This window comes from Brachyhypopomus gauderio, chromosome 3 (assembly GCF_052324685.1).
Source record: "Brachyhypopomus gauderio isolate BG-103 chromosome 3, BGAUD_0.2, whole genome shotgun sequence".
Taxonomy (NCBI): Eukaryota; Metazoa; Chordata; class Actinopteri; order Gymnotiformes; family Hypopomidae; genus Brachyhypopomus; species Brachyhypopomus gauderio.
Window position 1 is genome coordinate 36,352,765 of NC_135213.1, and position 26,559 is coordinate 36,379,323.

Sequence of the window (26,559 nt, forward strand, 5' to 3'; positions counted from 1 at the left end):
GTGGATGACTACGGTACCCAGCAGCCCATTGCTCTTCTGAAGCTGCTGCTGGACCGTGGCGGGATGTACGACCGCGGGAAAGAGCTGAACTGCAAGCAGCTGAAAGATTTGAGCTTCATGGCGGCCATGGGCGAGGCGGGCGGTGGCCGCAACGAGGTGGACCCCCGCTTCATCTCCCTCTTCTGCGTCTTCAACATCCCCTTCCCCAAGGAGGAGACCCTGCACCTCATCTACTCCTCCATCTTAAAGGGCCACACTCGGGTGAGGAAGCCCACATTCACGGCCTGTGTGGAGCGTAGCTCAGAGCTCCGCCAAAAGCATCACGCTGTTGAGGTTATATTACAGCTTAATCCAAATGTCCAGCCTCTGTCTCTGATGAAATGACCTAATACAGACGTTCTAAATGGAAGTAAATGTTCAGTGTGCCATGCGGATAGGTTGTTGTTGTTTGGGTAGTTGTTTGGTCCAGTTCTGCTTTGCCCGTTGTCATTGTTCTTAGCCGTTTGAGGAAAGTCTGCAGAACATTTGTGACCAACTGACCTTCTGCACACTGGAGCTGTATAAGACCATCATTAAGGAGCTTCCCCCGACACCCTCCAAGTTCCACTATATCTTCAACCTGAGGGACTTGTCCAGAGTGTACCACGGGCTCACGCTCACCAGCGCAGAGAGGTAGCACACTCCTTTCTCACACTCACCAGCACAGAGTTATCACTCCTCTCTCACACTTCACGGGCTCACGCTCACCAGCACAGAGAGTTAACACTCCTCTCTCACACTGCACGGGCTCTCGCACGCACGCGCTGCTCGTGTGTGATGTGTGCTCGTCTCCTTGTGCAGGTTCCTGACGGTGTCGCAGTTTGTGCGCGTGTGGAGAAACGAGTGTCTGAGGGTGTTTCATGACAGGCTCGTCGACGAAACCGACAAAACACTGGTGCGTATGCCCCGCCCACTGATATCCCATAGCTTCACTGAAGAGAGACACACTGAAGACTGTGAAGCTTCGCTGAGTACAAAATACTTAAAGTATACTTACTATACTTAAAATATACATATACTGTATGATGATGGTGACAATAATAATAATTGATATAATGTTACCATCGTCCCATACACTACAGCTGTAGTAGATGTAAGTGTTGCCATAGAAGCCAAGCTAGTGAGCCGAGTTTTGGCTGTGCAGTAATGGGTTGTTTTAAAATCTCTATTGTTACAGTTGCTGTTTAGAGCTTTCAAAGACAGTCCTACTTGTGATTTAGGTGACTCTGTTTCTCCTGTATCTTCAGGTCCAGGGACACATTAGGAGTCTGATCGAGGAGCATTTCAGATGTGACCTGGATTATGCTATGAGAGACCCCATCCTGTTTGGTGATTACAGAACAGCCCTGAATGAGTCGGACCCCAGAGTCTACGAGGACATTCAGGACTACGATGCCTGCAAAGCTCTGTTCCAGGTTCCACACACCCTGTCGAAATCAAACACACTCCACAAACGCGCCACAAACATCACAGCGACGTGACGCGTCTCCTGTCACCATGTTGTGAACTTGTCCCTCTAGGAGATCCTCGAAGAGTACAACGAGAACAAGACGCGGATGAACCTGGTCCTTTTCGACGATGCCCTGGACCACCTGACCAGAATCCATCGCATCATCAGAATGGGCAGTGGCCACGCCCTGCTGGTGGGAGTGGGCGGGTCAGGGAAACAGTCGCTCACCAAACTGGCTGCTTTCACGGCAGGATGTGAGGTAATAAACCTTTATGACACCTTCATAGCTTTTGCAGGAGTACTGGGCTCCTTTTAAATGAGCACTTGAACAGGTATGCTTTATGATTATGATTATTGATCACTCCCTTAAAAGGAGCCATGACCTTTCAAACAAGAACAATGAAAAGAATAGATATTTACAATTAGTGTAATTAGTACAATCAACATTGATTTAGGAAAATAATACACTATAAAGAAAACAATTTGCAAGTGAAATTTCATGTATTACACTTCACTTATCTACAGGTTTAGTGTTCTTATTTTTCAAAAATGTTTCACGTTCATCCTGTGATAACAGTCGGGTCTCTTATTATCCGTAGCTGAGATTTGTAGCTGAGGTCTGTAGCTGAGGTCTGGCTCTAAGCACTGACTCTGCTGATGCGTGTGCAGGTGTTTGAGATCGTCTTGAACAGGGGCTACTCAGAGTCCAACTTCCGTGACGACCTGAAGACCCTTTACCTAAAGCTGGGCATCGAGAACAAGAAAATGGTCTTCCTGTTCACTGATGCACACGTGGCAGAGGAGGGCTTCCTGGAGCTGATCAACAACATGCTCACGTCAGGTACGCAGAACCCGCTCAGGTACACGCTCACGTCAGGTACGCAGAACCCGCTCAGGTACACGCTCACGTCAGGTACGCAGAACCCGCTCAGGTACACACTCACGTCAAGTACACGCTCACGTCAGGTACACGCTCACGTCAGGCACACGCTCACGTCAGGCACACGCTCACGTCAGGTACACGCTCACGTCAAGTACGCAGAACCAGCTCAGGTACATGCTCATGTCAGGTACACGCTCATGTCAGGCACACGCTCACGTCAGGCACACGCTCACGTCAGGCACACGCTCACGTCAGGTACACGCTCACGTCAGGTACGCAGAACCAGCTCAGGCACACGCTCACGTCAGGCACACGCTCACGTCAGGCACACGCTCACGTCAGGTACACGCTCACGTCAAGTACGCAGAACCAGGTCAGGTACACACTCACGTCAAGTACACGCTCACGTCAGGTACACGCTCACGTCAGGCACACGCTCACGTCAGGTACACGCTCACGTCAAGTACGCAGAACCAGCTCAGGTACACGCTCACGTCAGGTACGCAGAACCAGCTCAGGTACACGCTCACGTCAGGTACACGCTCACGTCAGGCACACGCTCACGTCAGGTACACGCTCACGTCAGGTACACACTCACGTCAAGTACGCAGAACCAGCTCAGGTACATATTTATTTTCTGAGGTTTGTTAACAAGTGGAAGCAGACACACTGCACCAGCAAAACAGTAGTGCTGGTAGAGTACAGTAGAGTTGATAGTAATAGTAGACTAATTATAAAGGGTTTACCAATATCCGTATGACTGTCTTGTTGTGAAACCTGTAGCATTCTAGAGAATAATATCTGTGTGTGTGTATGTGTGTGTGTGTGTGTGTGTGTGTGTGTGTGTGTGTGTGTGTGTGTGTGTGTGTGTACGTGTGTACCTGTGTATACATGTTTATGCACAGGTATGGTTCCAGCACTGTTCCCTGACGATGAGAAGGAGTCCATCCTGAAGCAGGTCCGTGACGAGGCCCTGCAGATGGGCTCTGAACCCTCCAAGGACGGCGTGTGGCAGTACTTTGTGAACAAGAGTGCCAGCAACCTGCACGTGGTGCTGGGCATGTCGCCTGTAGGAGACGTCCTCAGGACACGCTGCAGGAACTTCCCTGGTACCACAGCAGAAATCACACCTGCTTCTTAACATCACACACACTCTGGACTGATCATCCCTCTAAGGTGTGTGTGTGTGTGTGTGTGTGTGTGTGTGTGTGTGTGTGTGTGTGTGTGTGTGTGTGCGTGTGACCTACAGGGCTGGTGAATAACACTGGTATTGACTGGTTCTTACCTTGGCCTCCCCAGGCATTGCATGCAGTTGCTGAGTCTTTCCTGGGTGCGTCACCAACACTGCACACCATCACACCAATGACTGATGTTAACACTGCACACCATCACACCAATGACTGATACTAACACTGCACACCATCACACCAATGACTGATGTTAACACTGCACACCATCACACCAATGACTGATGTTAACACTGCACACCATCACACCAATGACTGATATTAACACTGCACACCATCACACCAATGACTGATACTAACACTACACCATCACACCAATGACTGATACTAACACTGTACACCATCACACCAATGACTGATATTAACACTGTACACCATCACACCAATGACTGATATTAACACTGTACACCATCACACCAATGACTGATATTAACACTGTACACCATCACACCAATGACTGATATTAACACTGCACACCATCACACCAATGACTGATACTAACACTGCACACCATCACACCAATGACTGATGTTAACACTGCACACCATCACACCAATGACTGATGTTAACACTGCACACCATCACACCAATGACTGATATTAACACTGCACACCATCACACCAATGACTGATACTAACACTACACCATCACACCAATGACTGATACTAACACTGTACACCATCACACCAATGACTGATATTAACACTGTACACCATCACACCAATGACTGATATTAACACTGTACACCATCACACCAATGACTGATATTAACACTGTACACCATCACACCAATGACTGATATTAACACTGTACACCATCACACCAATGACTGATATTAACACTGCACACCATCACACCAATGACTGATATTAACACTGTACACCATCACACCAATGACTGATATTAACACTGCACACATCACACCAATGACTGATATTAACACTATACACCATCACACTAATGACTGATATTAACACTGTACACCGTCACACCAATGACTGATATTAACACTGCACACCATCACACCAATGACTGATATTAACACTGTACACCATCACACCAATGACTGATATTAACACTGCACACATCACACCAATGACTGATATTAACACTATACACCATCACACCAATGACTGATGTTAACACTGCACACCATCACACCAATGACTGATATTAACACTACACCATCACACCAATGACTGATACTAACACTACACCATCACACCAATGACTGATACTAACAATGCACACCATCACACCAATGACTGATACTAACACTACACCATCACACCAATGACTGATACTAACAATGCACACCCAATGACTGATATTAACACTGCACACCATCACACCAATGACTGATACTAACACTACACCATCACACCAATGACTGATACTAACACTGTACACCATCACACCAATGACTGATACTAACACTACACCATCACACCAATGACTGATATTAACACTGTACACCATCACACCAATGACTGATATTAACACTGTACACCATCACACCAATGACTGATATTAACACTGTACACCATCACACCAATGACTGATATTAACACTGCACACATCACACCAATGACTGATATTAACACTGTACACCATCACACCAATGACTGATATTAACACTGCACACATCACACCAATGACTGATATTAACACTATACACCATCACACCAATGACTGATATTAACACTGTACACCGTCACACCAATGACTGATATTAACACTGTACACCATCACACCAATGACTGATACTAACAATGCACACCATCACACCAATGACTGATACTAACACTACACCATCACACCAATGACTGATACTAACACTACACCATCACACCAATGACTGATACTAACACTACACCATCACACCAATGACTGATACTAACACTGTACACCATCACACCAATGACTGATACTAACACTACACCATCACACCAATGACTGATATTAACACTGTACACCATCAAACCAATGACTGATATTAACACTGTACACCATCACACCAATGACTGATATTAACACTGTACACCATCACACCAATGACTGATATTAACACTGCACACATCACACCAATGACTGATATTAACACTGCACACCATCACACCAATGACTGATATTAACACTGTACACCATCACACCAATGACTGATATTAACACTGCACACATCACACCAATGACTGATATTAACACTATACACCATCACACCAATGACTGATATTAACACTGTACACCGTCACACCAATGACTGATATTAACACTGCACAACGTCACACCAATGACTGATATTAACACTGCACACCATCACACCAATGACTGATATTAACACTGTACACCATCACACCAATGACTGATATTAACACTGCACACATCACACCAATGACTGATATTAACACTATACACCATCACACCAATGACTGATATTAACACTGTACACCGTCACACCAATGACTGATATTAACACTGTACACCATCACACCAATGACTGATATTAACACTGCACACCATCACACTTGCTGGTAATGATGCACCGTGCCCTGGGCAGCAGTTTGATGGAGGTGTTTGTGCTTTGCTGCTGCAGGGGAGAACGCTATGATCCCCCAGACCCATGGAGAGGCGGTGCTAGGCCACGTGTGCATGGTGCACGCCTCCGTGAGCCAGTACAGCCTCCTCTTCCAGCAGAAACTGCGCCGCAGTAACTACGTCACCCCCAAGAACTTCCTGGACTTCATCAACACCTACGCCACCTTGCTGGAGGACAAGGACATGTACATCCTCGGTGGGTGCGGGCGTGGCCGTATGTGTTGCTGTGGGATGGAGTTTTATCTACATCTTTATTTTCTATCCACTTGTTTCATGTATAAAAACTTGTGAATGTGTGTGTGCGTGTGTGTGTGTGTGTGTGTGTAGCTCAGTGTAAACGTTTGGAGGGAGGTCTAGCTAAGCTGGAGGAGGCCAGTGTGCAGCTGGCTGAACTCAACATTAAGCTGTCGGAGCAGAAGGTGGTTCTGGCGGAGAAGTCCTCCGCCTGCGAGCTCCTGCTGCAGGAGATCACCACCAACAAGGCTGTCGGTCGGCACTCGCACTGCAGGACCACATCACACCACTGCACTGTGTGGCAGACACCACCACACACAGCTGATGCTAACCGCTAACGGCTTAATGTCTGTGTGTGAAGCTGAGGAGAAGAAGATGCTGGCGGAGGAGAAGGCCAAGGAGATTGAGGAGCAGAATAAAGTGATCGCCGTGGAGAAGATGGAGGCGGAGAGCTCGCTGGCAGAAGCCCTGCCCGCCCTGGAGGCCGCACGCATCGCCCTGCAGGACCTGGACAAGTCGGACGTCACCGAGATCAGGTGAGAGCACCGCTCCTGATCTGAGATCAGGGGAGTGCACCACTCCTGAACTGAGATCAGGTGAGTGTACTGCTCTAAGATCAGGGGAGAGCACCGCTCCTGATCTGAGATCAGGGGAGCCACTCACCTTTTCTCGTCTCCCCCTGGGGCGCAGGTCCTTCACCAAGCCGCCCCAACAGGTGCAGGTCGTGTGTGAGTGTATCCTGGTGATGCGAGGGTATAAGGAGATCACCTGGAGGTCGGCCAAGGGCATGATGTCCGAGGCCAACTTCCTGCGCTCGCTCATGGAGATGGACTGTGACTCCATCAGTGGCTCACAGGTGAAGAAGGTGCGAGGTGAGTCACGCAGGGTCACACGTGGTCATGCGACCTCACACAGGGTCACGCAAGGTCACATGGGGTCACGTGGGGTCACACAGGTTCATTTCCCGTCATCGGTAACTTTATTGATAAGAATGATGTCTTTGTGTATTCGGTTTCGTTGCCATGGTCCACCCTCGTCCCAGACCGTCTGAGGAACCTGAACACATCCTTCGAGGAGATGCAGGCCATCAGCAAGGCTGGCTCCGGCATGCTGAAGTTTGTGGAGGCGGTCATGGGCTACTGTGACGTGGCCCGAGAGATCAAACCCAAGAGAGACAAGGTACAGGTGTCGGCCGATGTGATCAAAGATTTGGATGAACAAAAACTGCCATAAATGTTTGGACATTTAGACAGTGAGCTTGAAAGAAACAGCAAGACCAGAACTGAATTTTGGATAAAACCCAGCTAATGCAGTAACAGCCGTGGGTAACTATCCATGGTTTGTTTGTTTGTTTGTTTGTTTGTTTGTTTGTTTGTTTACAGGTGGCGAGGCTGGAGAGGAACTTCTTCCAGAGCAAGCGAGAGCTGGAGCGGATCCAGGCTGAGTTGGCCGCCATTCAGGAGGAGCTGGGCATGCTGGGGGATAAGTACACCACCGCCACGAACGAGAAGCAGCTCCTGCAGGAAGAGGCGGAGCTAATGGAGCGCAGACTCATCGCCGCCGACAAGCTGATCTCAGGCCTGGGATCTGAGAACAAACGGTCTGCACGGTTCAGCACACACACACAAGCACACACACATATGATCACTAGCTGACTTTTCATTAATTGTACTGTTGATTGACCAGTGCTTAACTGTGTGGTTTTCTAGCTCTTCAGGGAATGTGGATTAACCTACTGGTTCTGTGTGGTCTCTCCTCCGTAGCTGGACGGAGGACCTGGAGGAGCTGAAGAAGAGGCGTGTGCGTCTGCTGGGAGACTGCCTGATATGTGCCGCCTTCCTGAGCTACGAGGGAGCCTTCAGCTGGGACTTCCGTGATGAGATGGTGTACGAGGTGTGGCAGAGAGACGTCCTGGGGAGGGGCATTCCTCTCAGCCAGCCCTTCCGTGTAGAGAACCTCCTCACTGACGAGGTGGAGATCAGCAGGTGGGGAAAAAAGTTACTGTGTGTGTGTGTGTGTGTGTGTGTGTGTGTGTGTGTGTGTGTGTGTGTGTGTGTGTGTGAGAGCGAGTGAGGGAGAGGGAGAGTGTGTTAGATCTAAAGTCCTCGGTATACGTCTCGGTGTAGGTGGGGTTCAGAAGGTCTCCCTCCTGATGAGCTGTGTGTGTGTGTGTGTGTGTGTGTGTGTGTGTAGGTGGGATTCAGAAGGTCTGCCTACAGATGAGCTGTGTGTGTGTGTGTGTGTGTGTGTGTGTGTGTGTGTGTGTGTGTGTGTGTGTGTGTGTGTGTGTGTTTGTGTGTGTGTGTGTGTGTGTGTGTGTAGGTGGGATTCAGAAGGTCTGCCTACTGATAAGCTGTGTGTGTGTGTGTGTGTAGGTGGGATTCAGAAGGTCTGCCTACTGATGAGCTGTGTGCGTGTGTGTGTGTGTGTGTGTGTGTGTGTGTGTGTGTGTGTGTGTGTAGGTGGGGTTCAGAAGGTCTGCCTACTGATGAGCTGTGTGTGTGTGTGTGTGTGTGTGTAGGTGGGATTCAGAAGGTCTGCCTACTGATGAGCTGTGTGTGTGTGTGTGTGTGTGTGTGTGTGTGTAGGTGGGGTTCAGAAGGTCTCCCTCCTGATGAGCTGTCAGTACAGAACGGTATCCTGACCACCAGAGCGAGCCGCTTCCCCCTGTGCATCGACCCCCAGCAGCAGGCGCTCAGCTGGATCAGGAAGAAGGAGGAGAAGAACAACCTCAAGGTGCCCTAACCCACTACACTATTAATACCCTAACCCCTAACCCACTACACTATTAATACCCTAACCCCTTACCCACTACACTATTAATACCCTAACCCCTAACCCACTACACTATTAATACCCTAACCCCTTACCCACTACACTATTAATACCCTAACCCCTAACCCACTACACTATTAATACCCTAACCCCTTACCCACTACACTATTAATACCCTAACCCCTAACCCACTACACTATTAATACCCTAACCCCTTACCCACTACACTATTAATACCCTAACCCCTTACCCACTACACTATTAATACCCTAACCCAGGGGTCTCCAACCTTTTTGGAAGTGGGAGCTACTTCTTGGATACCAGTTATTGCGGAGGGCTACCAGATGTTGAGCGAGGGGCGGGGGGCGGGGGGGGGGGAGGGGTGGTTGGCTAAGCAGTGTCAATTGCTAAGCGGGAAGAGCAACCGCGGACAATCTAACAAGTGACTCATGACGTGGGTGACCCCTGATTTATTCAATATTGACGGCAGCCTAACTTTTTGATTGGCAGCTAATTGAGCAATAGAACACGAGAGGGAGTGTGTTATCGTGAATATATGTAGCTACATGCCGTTACTTGACAACGCGTCCGCGGAGTGATACAGAGAATCAATCAATCAATCAAAGTTTATTTGTATAGCGCTTTTAACAACTCAAGTTGTCGCAAAGCAGCTTAACAGGATTTACAAGGTTAACAATACTATGGGTCCAGAACCCTAATGAGCAAGCCAAAGGCGACAATGGCGAGGAAAAACTCCCTATGATGGTGCGGAATAGGAAGAAACCTCGGGAGAACCAAGACTCAAAAGGGAACCCATCCTCCATTGGGCGGCCCGTTAACACACAAATACACAAGTCACACACAATTCACACAATCAGACTAGGTAAAAGGTAGAATTGAAAGTTCTGGGTTTTGATATTGTCACTGTAAATGTCTGTTGATGAATGCCAGGCTTTCATTCCGTGTCGGAGCAGTGATGCTGGTATTGTAGGCTCCGACTGCAGTGTTACTCCCCAGGTGAACCCCGGTATCAGCACATCCACCAGCAGCCAGACCATCCCCCAGGTGCCTGCAGGTGCCTGTATCCAATCGTCTTGGGTAGAGCCATGCAAGAAGATAGACAATACAGACTGAGTGGACATGAATTTAAACCACCATTGATTTAAATGTACGTAGCTCACGTGCCAGTGATCAGCATGGGGCTCCGGCAGACTAATCTATAGCAGCATAACTAAAGGGAGGGGTTCAGAGGTGACCACAGGCATGAGGGCTCACTGAGACATTGCTTTCCAGTCAAGTCATAGTCACAAATAGAGTGATGCCAAGACACAGCTGGATGACAGCATCAACATCTCAGATCACCAGAAATCTCAACGTCTGGGGGCCCCCAAGCCCCTACACCTTACAAGGGGAATTTTAGCTGAAGGCTTGACTAAACAGGTGAGTCTTAAGTCTAGATTTAAAGATTGGAACTGTGTCAGAATCTCGGATTGGAGCTGGAAGGCTATTCCATAATTGAGGGGCTTTAAAAGAGAAAGCTCTGCCTCCGGCTGTAGTCTTACAAATTTTTGGAACTAGGAGAAATCCAGCATTTTGGGAGCGCAAAGGGCGAGATGGGTTGTAGTAATCAATGAGTTCACTCAGATATTGTGGGGCAAGACCATTTAACGCCTTATAGGATAACAGGAGAACTTTAAATTCAATGCGATATTTAATCGGCAGCCAGTGTAATGCGGCGAGAGTGGGACTAATATGATCGAATTTCCTAGCCTTGGTTAGGACTCTAGCTGCGGCATTTTGTACAAGTTGTAGCTTCTTTATGAACTGTTTAGAGCATCCAATTAGAAGACTATTACAGTAGTCCAATCTCGACGAGACAAAAGCATGAACTAGCTTCTCTGCATCAGCTAACGAAAGTAAGTGTCTCAGTTTGGCGATATTACGTAAATGGAAAAAGGCAGCCTTAGTGACATTGCATACATGTCCGTCAAATGAAAGATCAGAATCAATAGTGACACCTAAACTTTTTGCAGTAGATTTTGGTGTTACTGAAAAACCATCTAGGGTAAGGGGAATATCAGCCCAATTGCTTCTAACAGCTTTAGGCCCAAGAATCAGTACCTCAGTCTTGTCGGAATTTAGTTTAAGAAAATTAGACGCCATCCAGTTTTTAATATCCTGGACGCAGTTCTCAATCTTGAGAGTTGTGGTGGTATCATCTGGATTAGAAGATAAAACACTCTGAACATGCTTTCTCCCTCCTAACCTGCGAAACGCAGGAGGAACGTTCATCAATGATAAGGAGCGTATGATTATAAATCATTACTCGTTGTCCGATTCGCGCTAAGGAGAAAACATCTCAGCTCATCATCGTGGTTAGGGAGACGTACACTTTCGAATGACATTTCTCAGTTAGAAACTATAGAAATGATCCCTGAAAGTATAGTCAGTTATATATAACCGTGCTGTTACCACACATATCTGCAGGGTTAGAACACTTCTCAACCAGTCGGATTGTGAACTAACTTGTATAATTGGCGAATAATCATTTAGTGTTAGAAGGGGAGGGACAACTGTGAATTTTGATTGGACATAAATTTAAGTATATTTCTCGATGGGACCAATTAGGTTTACAAATTTATATGTAATTCATTGGCCCTTTGGCGAGCTACTCGGAAAGGGGTGGCGAGCTACTGGTAGCTCGCGAGCGACGTGTTGGAGACCCCTGCCCTAACCCCTAACCCACTACACTATTAGTACCCTAATCCCTAACCCACTACACTATTAATACCCTAACCCCTAACCCTCTACACTACTAATACCCTAACCTCTTACCCACTACACTATTAATACAATAATAAAATTTTACACCCCCCCCCCCCCCCCCCAAAAAAAAAAAAGGATCAAATCTTGCTCCAAGTGATATTGAAAAGCTGGCAACCCTGTTATGTATGTGTATCTAACTTAGTCATTTTGATAGAAGGTTAATATATACATACATACATCATGTGTTGCCTTCATTATAAGGCTTATATAAGGCTTTACATTTATTGCGGCTCCAGACATATTTGTTTTTTGTTTTTTTGGTCCAATATGACTCTGCCCTAACCCATAGCCCACTACACTACTCAACATCTTTATTAATACCGTAACCCCTAACCCACTACACTGTTAATACCCTAACCCCTAACCCACTACACTACTCAAAACCTTTAATACACTTGCCCTAAACGATTGCAATATACAGAATATGCAGATCTTTTTTATTTGCATATGCAGATTTCCTCGTTCAATGATCCAGACTTCCTGATGCAGCTGGAGATGGCCATCAAATATGGCTTCCCCTTCCTTTTCCAAGATGTGGATGAGTACATTGACCCGGTCATCGACAATGTCCTGGAGAAGAACGTGAAAGGGTCAGAAGGTCGTCAGGTCATCGTTCTAGGTGACAAGGAGGTGGACTATGACCCAAACTTCAGACTGTACCTCAACACCAAGCTCGCCAACCCCAAATACTCCCCCGCCGTGTTTGGCAAGGCCATGGTCATCAACTACACCGGTGAGAGTCCGAGACACGGAGATGCTCATATACTTATCACCCCATACCATCCCCCATATACTTATCCCCCATACCACCCCCATATACTTATACCCTATACCATCCCCCATATACTTATTCCCCATACCATCCCCCATATACTTATCACCCCATATCATCCCCCATATACTTATCCCCCATACATCCCCATATACTTATCACCCCATACCCCCTATATACTTATACCCCATACCACCCCATATACTTATCCCCCATACCACCCCCATATACTTATACCCTATACCATCCCCCATATACTTATTCCCCATACCACCACCATATACTTATCACCCCATACTATCCCCCATATACTTATCCCCCATACCACCCCCATATACTTATCACCCCATACTATCCCCCATATACTTATCCCCCATACCATCCCCCATTTACTTATCCCCCATACCATCCCCCATATACTTATCCCCCATACCACCCCCATATACTTAACACCCCATATCATCCCCCATATACTTATCCCCCATACCACCCCCATATACTTATCACCCCATACTATCCCCATATACTTATCCCCCATACCACCCCCATATACTTATCACCCCATACCATCCCCCATATACTTATCCCCCATACCATCCCCCATATACTTATCCCCCATACCACCCCCATATACTTATCACCCCATACCATCCCCCATATACTTATCCCCCATACCATCCCCCATACCATCCCCCATATACTTATCACCCCATACCCCCCATATACTTATCCCCTCATACCATCCCCCATATACTTATCCCCCATACCACCCCCATATACCTATTCCCCATACCATCCCCATATACTTATCCCCCATACCATCCCCCATATACTTATCCCCCATACCACCCCCCATATACTTATCCCCCATACCACCCCCCATATACTTATCCCCCATACCACCCCCATATACTTATCACCCCATACCATCCCCCATATACTTATCCCCCATACCACCCCATATACTTATCACCCCATACCCCCATATACTTATCCCCTCATACCATCCCCCATATACTTATCCCCCATGCCACCCCCATATACCTATTCCCCATACCACCCCATATACTTATACCCCATACCACCCCATATACTTATCACCCCATACCACCCCCATATACTTATACCCCATACCACCCCCATATACTTATCCCCCATACCACCCCCCATATACTTATACCCCATACCATCCCCATATACTTATCCCCCCATACCACCCCCATATACTTATACCCCCATACGATCCCCATATACTTATACCCTCATACCATCCCCATATACTTATCCCCCATACCAACCTCATATACTTATACCCCTTTACCATCCCCATATACTTATACCCCATACCATCCCCCATATACTTATCCCCATACCATCCCCATATACTTATCCCCCATACCATCCCCATATACTTATACCCCCATACCATCCCCATATACTTATACCCTATACCACCCCCATATACTTATACCCCATACCAACCCCATATACTTATCCCCCATACCATCCCCATATATTTATACCCCATACCATCCCCCATATACTTATACCCCATACCATCCCCATATACTTATACCCCATACCATCCCCCATATACTTATCCCCCATACCATCCCCATATACTTATCCCCCATACCATCCCCATATACTTATACCCCCATACCATCCCCATATACTTATACCCCCATACCATCCCCATATACTTATACCCCATACCATCCCCCATATACTTATACCCCATACCATCCCCATATACTTATACCCCCATACCATCCCCATATACTTATACCCCCATACCATCCCCATATACTTATACCCCATACCATCCCCCATATACTTATACCCCATACCATCCCCATATACTTATACCCCCATACCATCCCCATATACTTATACCCCATACCATCCCCATATACTTATACCCCATACCATCCCCATATACTTATACCCCATACCACCCCCATATACTTATACCCCCATACCATCCCCCTACACTACCAACAGTCACTGAGAGTAAAGGGGAACACACTAGCTGTCTGGTTAGTGTGGTCAACCTACATCATCATCATCATGCAGTATGCTGTTTGTGTGTGTGTGTGTGTGTGTGTGTGTGTGTGTGTGTGTGTGTGTGTGTGTGTGTGTGTGTGTGTGTGTGTGTGTGTGTGTGTGTGGTGAGATCCTGTGCCTCACCTGGTAGAGTAGGAAAAGCCAGTTGTTTATCAACACCAAAGTACTGAGGTCCATTGCCAGGAGGCACCACAGTGTCACGTTGATAAACGCTTTAGATGAATATCGCTCCAGATAAGACACTCAGGAGCTGAAATCACAAGTGAACGTGTGTGTGTCTGTGTGTGTGTCAGTGACGCTGAAGGGCCTGGAGGACCAGCTGCTCAGCGTCATCGTGGGATTTGAGCGGAAGGAACTGGAGGAGCAGCGTGAACGTCTGATCCAGGAGACCAGTGACAACAAACGTCTCCTCAAAGACCTGGAGGACTCACTGCTGCGGGAGCTCGCCACCTCCACAGGGAACATGCTGGACAACGTGGAGCTCCTCCACACACTCGAGGAGACCAAGACCAAGGCCAGCGAGGTCTGACACACACACACTACATACACACACACACACACACACACACACACTACATACACACACACACACACACACACTACATACACACACACACACACACATACTACATACACACACACACACTACATACACACACACACACACACACATTACATACACACACACACACACACACATACTACATACACACACACACACACTACATACACACACACTACATACACACACACACACACACACGCACTACATACACACACACACTACATACGTACACACACACGCACACACATACACACACACACACACACACACACACACACACAATTCTGTTGAGTAGTTTATGTTATTTTAGAAACATTGTTTATCAGAAGTGGCATTTGTAGTGGTGTTTGTTGCTGTGTTTATTGTGGTATATGTGGTGGTATTTTGTGCTTTGCCAGGGATGATTTAGTAATAATTCACTTATAACACAGATGCAGAAGTGTATCTTACCTTAACTGTATGACAGCCTTGTGGATATTCCAGACCCTAAGTGAACCCTCACATGTTTGCCTGAGCTGGCCGTGTCTGTCACTGCTTTGATTTCTGCCTTTTGGCCATCAGGTCTTTGAGAAGCTGAAGCTAGCCGAACACACGTCGGCCGACATCGACAAGGTGCGCGACGGCTACCGTCCGGCGGCGAAGCGCGGCGCTCTGCTGTTCTTCGCACTGGCCGAGATGGCGCTGGTCAACAGCATGTACCAGTTCTCACTCGCCTCCTTCCTGGAGGTGTTTGTCCTGTCGCTGCGCAAGTCTCAGTCCGACTCCATCCTGACCAAGAGGCTGAGCAACATCATGAACACACTTACCCTCAATGTCTATAACTACGGCTGCACCGGTGAGGAGCCTGTGCTTAGGGCCAGCCTAGGCGGGACGCTAACACGGGCGGGACGCTAACACGGGCGGGACGCTAACATGGGCGGGATGCTGTGAAGGGCTGTGTCCTGTGCAGACTGTCTTGTGCAGATTGTCCTGAGCAGACTGCCTTGTGTTGACTGTCCTGTGTTGTTGTGAGCTGACTGTCCTGTGGTCACTGTCCAGAGCTGACTGTCCTGTGGTCACTGTCCTGTGTTGTCCTGTGGTCATTGTCCTGTACAGAGTGTCCTGAGCTGAATGTCCTGTGCTGACTGTCCTGAGCTGACTGTCCTGTGGTCACTGTCCTGTGTTATCCTGTGCTGACTGTCCTGTACCGAGTGTCCTGAGCTGAATGTCCTGTGCTGACTGTCCTGTGTTGTCCTAAGCTGACTATTCTGTGGTCACTGTCCTGAGCTGAATGTCCTGTGGTCACTGCCCTGTGTTATCCTGTACCGAGTGTCCTGAGCTGAATGTCCTGAGCTGAATGTCCTGAGCTGACTGTCCTGTGCTGACTGTCCTGAGCTGAATGTCCTGTACTGTCCTGTGCTCTGCAGGCCTGTTTGAGAGACACAAGCTGCTGTTCTCCTTCAACATGACCATAAAGATGGAGCAGGCAGAGGGTCGTGTCCCGCAGAATGAACTGCACTTCTTTCTGAAAGGCAAGACACACACATACACACACACACACACACACACACACACACACACACTTGTTCTTTCACTTTTACTTTTGTTAATGTAAAGAAACATCTGTCTCACTCTCTCCCGACTGCGTAAAGGTCTTTCACAATATTAATGTTGTAATAATACTATAATAATAAGGCTTTTGTTTCGGGATAGGGAATCTGTCATTGGAGAAGAGTGCGAGAGTGAAGCCCTGTGATTGGCTGCCTGATCAGGGCTGGGAGGATATCGTGCGGCTGACAGAGCTTCTCCCTAATGAGTTTGGCACATTAATAGATGACGTAGAGAAGAATCCCAACGATTGGAAGAACGTACGTGTTTTCTCATTTAAACAGACCCACATTCTTAGCGCATCACTGATACTGAAGGCCATTACACTCAGTGTCTCCCCCTGCTGTTCTCACAGTGGTATGACCTGGACAGTCCAGAACATGCCCCCTTCCCCTTGAAGTACAGGGACTGTCTCACAGCCTTCCAGAAGCTTCTCCTCCTCCGCTGCTTCAGGGTGGACCGGGTTTACCGTGCCGTCAGCGACTACGTCACCGTGGCCATGGGAGAGAAGTATGAGCACATCCACTCCGAATTCACCCATAAATGAACAGATGTAATGTGTGACCCTCTGGACGGGACGATCCAGTCTGCATGTGGATATCCTTACGTGTGGATATGTGAAAGTGGATCAGGATCTGGATCAGTTTGTTGCACCTCCCTTCTACACCTTCTCCACCTTCTCCACCCTTCCCAACCTCCCCTCCCTCTCCACCCTCTCCACCCTCCCCTTCTGCCCGTTAGATATGTGCAGCCCCCCGTGATCAGTTTCGAGGCGATTCTGGAGCAGAGCAGCCCAAACTCGCCCATCGTGTTCATCCTGAGCCCTGGCTGTGAGCCAGCCAGCGACCTGCTGAAGCTCGCCCAGCGCTCAGAGTTCGGGACCAACAGACTGAAGTTCCTGGCCATGGGACAGGGTCAGGAGAAGGTAAGCACACACACACACACACACACACACACACACACACACACACACACACACACACACACACACACTCATACCCACACTGATCTAAGATGTTTTATTGTGATTTGCGATATTATTACGATTCCTACGATGTGTTTTTTTTCCTCCTCTGTTTCCCAGGTTGCCTTGCAGCTACTGGAGACCGCAGTGTCACGGGGTCACTGGCTGATGCTCCAGAACTGCCACCTGCTGGTGAGATGGTTGAAGGAGCTGGAGAAATCCCTGGAGAGGATGAGCAAGCCACACCCAGACTTCCGCCTGTGGCTGACCACAGACCCCATCAGACACTTCCCCATCGGCATCCTGCAGAAGTCCCTCAAGGTGCTCGCGCTTCCCCACATACATTTACCTTTACACTTTACATTTAGGGCATTTAGCAGACGCTCTCATACCTTTACCTTTACACTTTACATTTAGGGCATTTAGCAGACGCTCTCATACATTTATCTTTACACTTTACATTTAGGGCATTTAGCAGACGCTCTCACACATTTACCTTTACACTTTACATTTAGGGCATTTAGCAGACGCTCTCATACATTTACCTTTACACTTTACATTTAGGGCATTTAGCAGACGCTCTCATACCTTTACCTTTACACTTTACATTTAGGGCATTTAGCAGACGCTCTCATACATTTACCTTTACACTTTACATTTAGGGCATTTAGCAGATGCTCTCATACATTTACCTTTACACTTTACATTTAGGGCATTTAGCAGATGCTCTCATCCAGCGGGACTTACACAGTGCTCTGCCATGTGCTCACAGAATGCATCCTAGAGTGCTATAAATTCCATATCTGCATTAACTCACTCACTGACTCCACCCACAAGGTGCTCACGTTTCCCTGGTTACACACTCACTCACTGACTCCACCCACAAGGTGCTCACGTTTCCCTGGTTACACACTCAGCTCACCTCAGCGGGGTCACTAGTGTGTAGTGTGGCAGCACCTTGTGTTAGGTGTGTTTGCAGGAGCTACAACAGAACAGGAATGTGTGTGTGTGTGTGTGTGTGTGTGTGTGTGTGTGTGTGTAGGTGGTGACGGAGCCTCCCAACGGCCTGAAGCTGAACATGAGGGCGACGTACTTCAGGATCCCACTGGAGGCGCTAGAGAGCTGTGAACACCCGACCTTCCGCAGCCTGGTCTACGTTCTGGCCTTCTTCCACGCTGTAGTGCAGGAGAGACGCAAATACGGCAAGATCGGCTGGAACGTGCCCTACGACTTCAACGAGTCCGACTTCCTGGTGAGCAGGTTGTGTGTTTGAGTTTGAAGCAGATCTGACCACCGTCACACCGTTATTTCATTTGAGAGATTTTATTTTCATTTTCAACAATTCAGGAAACTAGTGTTCAGTTCCTGCCTTTAAGAAGTGCTGTGTGTGTTAGGGAGGGTGTAATAGGGCGCGTTGTGGTGCTGTGGGGTGTTACAGTGGTGTGGACCAGTTTGGGCTGAACATGTTATTGTTTTCAGCCTTTTCTATGGCAAATGCTTTCATGCAGTGAGGCTGTAGTGTGAGTCCCTGCATGGCCAGCCCTCAATCCAGCACACCTGTAGCGCGGCACAGCTATAAGACACCAGACCCAGCTTGTGACCCAGTGTTTGAGGTGTACCCTACAACATGGCATTCTTTTCACTGCTGCAGTTTGAGGCTGTTGTGTGTGTTGTGTTACCTGTGTCTCAGGTGTGTATGCAGATCCTGGACACCTACCTCACTAAAGCACACACTCAGGGTGATGCCAAGATCCCATGGGGCAGTCTGAAATACCTGATAGGAGAGGTAACACACCGATTCAGCAATGATACCGCAGTAAAACTGTAGTACAAATGATATTGTCACAATCTTCATGTTCAGTGATTAATACATTTGACGCTTGTAGCGTTCATTGCTTTGATGTGCGTTGGGGCGTAGTGATGGCGACGACGTATCGAGGGCGATATGTGGTGTTTTTTGTTCGATCTTATTCCGCTCTTTCGTCGTGAACCAGGTGATGTACGGCGGCAGGGCCATAGACAGCTTCGACCGCCGGGTCCTCACCGTCTACATGGACGAGTATCTGGGCGATTTCATCTTCGACACCTTCCAGCCCTTCCACTTCTTCATCAACAAAGACGTGGACTACAGGATCCCGCCGAACGGCTCCAAGGACGTTTACGTCGGTGCGTTGAGGAGAAAACACAGAAGTTCTTAATGGAATTATGTATCTCATGCTGTGGGTTTTAGACACATAAGGAAAATGTTTCTGGGAGCCTTGACCTAATTTCTGTCACGTTAATCTGGCCACACCCCCTTGTCGAGGGCGGGACACCCCTGCTGATGAACTGCAGTGGTGAGTGTTTGTAAGGGCGTTTGATGTCTTCTGCAGCTGAAATCGAGTCGCTGCCCCTGGCCAACACGCCTGAGGTGTTTGGTCTGCACCCCAACGCTGAGATCGGTTACTACACGCAGGCTGCTCGGGACATGTGGACACACCTCATAGAGTTACAGCCCCAAACAGGTACGTTTACCACACATTACCAAACACTCCACGATACTGCACAATACCCCATGTAGTTGTACTACCTTCTAAAATCTCAACACACACTTTAAACTGCTCCGTGTGTGTGTGTGTGTGTGTGTGTGTGTGTGTGTGTGTGTGTGTGTGTGTGTGCGTGTGCGTGTGTGTGTGTGTGGTGCAGGTGACTCTGGAGGTGGGATCAGTAGGGATGAATACATCAGTCAAGTGGCACGGGACATTCAGAACAAGCTGCCCCGCGTGTTTGACCTGGACGTGATCCGTAAGAAGGTCGGCCTGGATGTCTCCCCCACCTCTGTGGTTCTGCTACAAGAGCTGGAGCGCTTCAACCGGCTGGTCCTTCGCATGGAGCGCTCACTCATCGAACTGCAGCGGGTAAGAGAGGGAGAGAGGGAGGGAGGGAGAGAGGGAGGGAGAGAGGGAGGGCAGGAGAGAGAGAGGGAGGGAGAGAGAGAGGGAGGGAGAGAGAGAGGGAGGGACGGAGGGAGGGCAGGAGAGAGGGAGGGAGGGAGGGAGAGAGAGAGGGAGGGAGAGAGAGGGGGGAGGGAGAGAGAGAGGGAGGGAGGGAGGGAGGGAGAGAGAGAGGGAGGGCAGGAGAGAGAGAGGGAGGGAGAGAGAGAGGGAGGGAGAGAGAGAGGGAGGGACGGAGGGAGGGCAGGAGAGAGGGAGGGAGGGAGGGAGAGAGAGAGGGAGGGAGAGAGAGGGGGGAGGGAGAGAGAGAGGGAGGGAGGGAGGGACGGAGGGAGAGAGGGAGGGAGAGAGAGGGGGGAGGGAGAGAGAGAGGGAGGGACGGAGGGAGGGAGGGAGGGAGAGGGAGGTAGAGAGAGAGGGGGAGAGAGAGAGAGGGAGGGACGGAGGGAGAGAGAGAGGGAGAGAGGGAGGGCAGGAGAGGGAGAGAGGGAGGTAGAGAGAGAGGGAGAGAGGGAGGGCAGGAGAGGGAGAGAGGGGGAGCATCGGAGAGAGTGTGAGAGAGAGCTGGGAGTGAAGGAATGAATGAGGGAGGGAGAGAACAAGGAAGATGGAGAAGAGAGAAACCAAGGGAGAGAAGAAGAGAAGGGCAATCAGGAACAAACAGAAAAGTGAACAAAACAGTCAAGTGACAAGCTGAGACGAAGACAAGAAAATACAGAAACGTACAGACACAGAGTGACAGGAGTGATGGGAGTCATGGAAGTGAGGGGAGTGATGGGAGGAGATGAATCCCACAGCACAAATAGCATATCAGTTGCTCTAAAGGGGTGTGTGTGTGTGTGTGTGTGTGTGTGTGTGTGTGTGTGTGTGTGTGTGTGTGTGTGTGTGTGTGTGTGTGTGTGTGTGTGTGTGTGTGTGTGTGTGTGTGTGTGTGTGTGTGTGTGTGTGTTTTCCAGGCTCTAGCAGGTGAGGCTGGAATGAGCAGTGAGCTGGATGAGGTAGCCAAGGCCCTGTTCAACGGTCAGATCCCTACCGTGTGGAGACGACTGGCCCCAGACACGCTCAAATCTCTGGGGAACTGGATGATTCACTTTAAGAGGCGCCATAATCAGTACAGCTCATGGGTACGTCACACCTGAACAAAGGCCTCCGTCACACCTGAACAAAGGCTTCCGTCACACATGAACAAAGGCTTCCGTCACACATGAACAAAGGCCTCCGTCACACATGAACAAAGGCCTCCGTCACACTTGAACAAAGGCCTCCGTCACACCTGAACAAAGGCCTCCGTCACACACACCTGAACAAAGGCCTCCGTAACACATGAACAAAGGCTTCCGTCACACATGAACAAAGGCTTCCGTCACACATGAACAAAGGCCTCCGTCACACATGAACAAAGGCCTCCGTCACACTTGAACAAAGGCCTCCGTCACACCTGAACAAAGGCCTCCGTCACACACACCTGAACAAAGGCCTCCGTCACACATGAACAAAGGCTTCCGTCACACATGAACAAAGGCCTCCGTCACACATGAACAAAGGCCTCCGTCACACATGAACAAAGGCCTCCGTCACACTTGAACAAAGGCTTCCGTCACACGTGAACAAAGGCCTCCGTCACACGTGAACATAGGCCTCCGTCACACGTGAACAAAGGCCTCCGTCACACGTGAACAAAGGCCTCCGTCACGCTTGAACAAAGGCCTCCGTCACGCTTGAACAAAGGCCTCCGTCACACACACCTGAACAAAGGCCTCCGTAACACATGAACAAAGGCTTCCGTCACACATGAACAAAGGCTTCCGTCACACCTGAACAAAGGCCTCCGTCACACCTGAACAAAGGCTTCCGTCACACATGAACAAAGGCTTCCGTCACACATGAACAAAGGCCTCCGTCACACATGAACAAAGGCCTCCGTCACACTTGAACAAAGGCCTCCGTCACACCTGAACAAAGGCCTCCGTCACACACACCTGAACAAAGGCCTCCGTAACACATGAACAAAGGCTTCCGTCACACATGAACAAAGGCTTCCGTCACACCTGAACAAAGGCCTCCGTCACACCTGAACAAAGGCTTCCGTCACACATGAACAAAGGCTTCCGTCACACATGAACAAAGGCCTCCGTCACACATGAACAAAGGCCTCCGTCACACTTGAACAAAGGCCTCCGTCACACCTGAACAAAGGCCTCCGTCACACACACCTGAACAAAGGCCTCCGTAACACATGAACAAAGGCTTCCGTCACACATGAACAAAGGCTTCCGTCACACATGAACAAAGGCCTCCGTCACACATGAACAAAGGCCTCCGTCACACATGAACAAAGGCCTCCGTCACACTTGAACAAAGGCTTCCGTCACACGTGAACAAAGGCCTCCGTCACACGTGAACATAGGCCTCCGTCACACGTGAACAAAGGCCTCCGTCACACGTGAACAAAGGCCTCCGTCACGCTTGAACAAAGGCCTCCGTCACGCTTGAACAAAGGCCTCCGTCACACACACCTGAACAAAGGCCTCCGTAACACATGAACAAAGGCTTCCGTCACACATGAACAAAGGCTTCCGTCACACATGAACAAAGGCCTCCGTCACACATGAACAAAGGCCTCCGTCACGCTTGAACAAAGGCCTCCGTCACACGTGAACAAAGGCCTCCGTCACACTTGAACAAAGGCTTCCGTCACACGTGAACAAAGGCCTCCGTCACACGTGAACATAGGCCTCCGTCACACGTGAACAAAGGCCTCCGTCACACGTGAACAAAGGCCTCCGTCACACGTGAACAAAGGCCTCCGTCACGCTTGAACAAAGGCCTCCGTCACACCTGAACAAAGGCCTCCGTCACAGTTGAACAAATGCCTCCGTCACAGTTGAACAAAGGCCTCCGTCACACGTGAACAAAGGTCTCCATCACACGTGAACAAAGGCCTCCGTCACACTTGAACAAAGGCCTCCGTCACACATGAACAAAGGCCTCCGTCACACGTGAACAAAGGCCTCCGTCACACGTGAACAAAGGCCTCCGTCACACATGAACAAAGGCCTCCGTCACACCTGAACAAAGGCCTCCGTCACAGTTGAACAAAGGTCTCCGTCACACTTGAACAAAGGTGTCCGTCACACCTGAACAAAGGCCTCCGTCACACGTGAACAAAGGCCTCCGTCACACTTGAACAAATGCCTCCGTCACACTTGAACAAATGCCTCCGTCACACGTGAACAAAGGCCTCCGTCACACGTGAACAAAGGTCTCCGTCACACGTGAACAAAGGCCTCCGTCACACATGAACAAAGGCCTCCGTCACACCTGAACAAAGGCCTCCGTCACAGTTGAACAAAGGTCTCAGTCACACTTGAACAAAGGTGTCCGTCACACCTGAACAAAGGCCTCCGTCACACGTGAACAAAGGTCTCCGTCACATGTGAACAAAGGCCTCCGTCACACGTGAACAAAGGCCTCCGTCACACTTGAACAAAGGCCTCCGTCACACTTGAACAAAGGTGTCCGTCACACCTGAACAAAGGCCTCCGTCACACGTGAACAAAGGCCTCCGTCACACTTGAACAAATGCCTCCGTCACACTTGAACAAATGCCTCCGTCACACGTGAACAAAGGCCTCCGTCACACGTGAACAAAGGTCTCCGTCACACGTGAACAAAGGCCTCTGTCACACATGAACAAAGGCCTCCGTCACACCTGAACAAAGGCCTCCGTCACAGTTGAACAAAGGCCTCCGTCACAGTTGAACAAAGGCCTCCGTCACACGTGAACAAAGGCCTCCGTCACACCTGAACAAAGGCCTCCGTCACAGTTGAACAAAGGCCTCCGTCACACCTGAACAAAGGCCTCCGTCACAGTTGAACAAACGCCTCCGTCACAGTTGAACAAAGGCCTCCGTCACACGTGAACAAAGGTCTCCATCACACGTGAACAAAGGCCTCCGTCACACTTGAACAAAGGCCTCCGTCACACATGAACAAAGGCCTCCGTCACACCTGAACAAAGGCCTCCGTCACACGTGAACAAAGGCCTCCGTCACACATGAACAAAGGCCTCCGTCACACCTGAACAAAGGCCTCCGTCACAGTTGAACAAAGGTCTCCGTCACACTTGAACAAAGGTGTCCGTCACACCTGAACAAAGGCCTCCGTCACACGTGAACAAAGGCCTCCGTCACACTTGAACAAATGCCTCCGTCACACTTGAACAAATGCCTCCGTCACACGTGAACAAAGGCCTCCGTCACACGTGAACAAAGGTCTCCGTCACACGTGAACAAAGGCCTCTGTCACACATGAACAAAGGCCTCCGTCACACCTGAACAAAGGCCTCCGTCACAGTTGAACAAAGGTCTCAGTCACACTTGAACAAAGGTCTCCGTCACACGTGAACAAAGGCCTCCGTCACACTTGAACAAAGGCCTCCGTCACACTTGAACAAAGGCCTCCGTCACGCTTGAACAAAGGCCTCCGTCACGCTTGAACAAAGGCCTCCGTCACACATGAACAAAGGCCTCCGTCACAGTTGAACAAAGGTCTCAGTCACACTTGAACAAAGGTCTCCGTCACACGTGAACAAAGGCCTCCGTCACACTTGAACAAAGGCCTCCGTCACACTTGAACAAAGGCCTCCGTCACGCTTGAACAAAGGCCTCCGTCACGCTTGAACAAAGGCCTCCGTCACACATGAACAAAGGCCTCCGTCACAGTTGAACAAAGGTCTCAGTCACACTTGAACAAAGGTGTCCGTCACACGTGAACAAAGGTCTCCGTCACACGTGAACAAAGGCCTCCGTCACACATGAACAAAGGCCTCCGTCACACCTGAACAAAGGCCTCCGTCACAGTTGAACAAAGGTCTCAGTCACACTTGATCAAAGGTGTCCGTCACACCTGAACAAAGGCCTCCGTCACACGTGAACAAAGGCCTCCGTCACACGTGAACAAAGGTCTCCGTCACACGTGAACAAAGGCCTCCGTCACACTTGAACAAAGGCCTCCGTCACGCTTGAACAAAGGCCTCCGTCACGCTTGAACAAAGGCCTCCGTCACACATGAACAAAGGCCTCCGTCACAGTTGAACAAAGGTCTCAGTCACACTTGAACAAAGGTGTCCGTCACACGTGAACAAAGGTCTCCGTCACACGTGAACAAAGCCCTCCGTCACACATGAACAAAGGCCTCCGTCACACCTGAACAAAGGCCTCCGTCACAGTTGAACAAAGGTCTCAGTCACACTTGAACAAAGGTGTCCGTCACACCTGAACAAAGGCCTCCGTCACACGTGAACAAAGGCCTCCGTCACACGTGAACAAAGGTCTCCCTCACACGTGAACAAAGGCCTCCGTCACACTTGAACAAAGGCCTCCGTCACACTTGAACAAAGGCCTCCGTCACGCTTGAACAAAGGCCTCCGTCACGCTTGAACAAAGGCCTCCGTCACACATGAACAAAGGCCTCCGTCACACGTGAACAAAGGCCTCCGTCACACATGTATGCAGTGACATGCTGTGTTAATGACAGCACTGGTTATAGTGGAGGTTCTCAACCTGGTCCGCTTTCACACAGATTCAGTCCACATATTTGCTCGGTTCCACACCTTGACCT

General features: G+C 49.2%; 1 protein-coding gene and 1 non-coding gene across 2 annotated transcripts in view; one reads left to right on the forward strand and one right to left on the reverse strand.

Moving 5' to 3' along the window:
- Positions 1 to 26,559, forward strand: part of dnah10 (dynein axonemal heavy chain 10) — a 54,839-nt gene that overhangs the window by 23,824 nt on the left and 4,456 nt on the right. Inside the window, exons 47-76 of the mRNA XM_076997984.1 lie at positions 1 to 261; positions 500 to 672; positions 841 to 934; positions 1,287 to 1,454; positions 1,560 to 1,748; positions 2,159 to 2,330; positions 3,278 to 3,481; positions 3,622 to 3,702; positions 6,213 to 6,410; positions 6,542 to 6,703; positions 6,810 to 6,984; positions 7,139 to 7,320; positions 7,491 to 7,627; positions 7,831 to 8,048; positions 8,212 to 8,433; positions 9,037 to 9,184; positions 12,503 to 12,782; positions 15,182 to 15,411; positions 16,015 to 16,288; positions 16,860 to 16,964; positions 17,146 to 17,300; positions 17,396 to 17,550; positions 17,782 to 17,965; positions 18,125 to 18,325; positions 19,047 to 19,256; positions 19,695 to 19,790; positions 19,999 to 20,170; positions 20,377 to 20,508; positions 20,690 to 20,901; positions 21,894 to 22,061. Of these exons, the coding sequence (XP_076854099.1) occupies positions 1 to 261; positions 500 to 672; positions 841 to 934; positions 1,287 to 1,454; positions 1,560 to 1,748; positions 2,159 to 2,330; positions 3,278 to 3,481; positions 3,622 to 3,702; positions 6,213 to 6,410; positions 6,542 to 6,703; positions 6,810 to 6,984; positions 7,139 to 7,320; positions 7,491 to 7,627; positions 7,831 to 8,048; positions 8,212 to 8,433; positions 9,037 to 9,184; positions 12,503 to 12,782; positions 15,182 to 15,411; positions 16,015 to 16,288; positions 16,860 to 16,964; positions 17,146 to 17,300; positions 17,396 to 17,550; positions 17,782 to 17,965; positions 18,125 to 18,325; positions 19,047 to 19,256; positions 19,695 to 19,790; positions 19,999 to 20,170; positions 20,377 to 20,508; positions 20,690 to 20,901; positions 21,894 to 22,061 (5,358 nt within the window). The remainder of the gene's footprint in view (positions 262 to 499; positions 673 to 840; positions 935 to 1,286; positions 1,455 to 1,559; positions 1,749 to 2,158; positions 2,331 to 3,277; positions 3,482 to 3,621; positions 3,703 to 6,212; positions 6,411 to 6,541; positions 6,704 to 6,809; positions 6,985 to 7,138; positions 7,321 to 7,490; positions 7,628 to 7,830; positions 8,049 to 8,211; positions 8,434 to 9,036; positions 9,185 to 12,502; positions 12,783 to 15,181; positions 15,412 to 16,014; positions 16,289 to 16,859; positions 16,965 to 17,145; positions 17,301 to 17,395; positions 17,551 to 17,781; positions 17,966 to 18,124; positions 18,326 to 19,046; positions 19,257 to 19,694; positions 19,791 to 19,998; positions 20,171 to 20,376; positions 20,509 to 20,689; positions 20,902 to 21,893; positions 22,062 to 26,559) is intronic.
- On the reverse strand, positions 11,459 to 11,673 carry LOC143511066 (small nucleolar RNA U3). The gene has a single exon (XR_013130142.1). It is a non-coding gene; the product is annotated as a small nucleolar RNA U3 (small nucleolar RNA).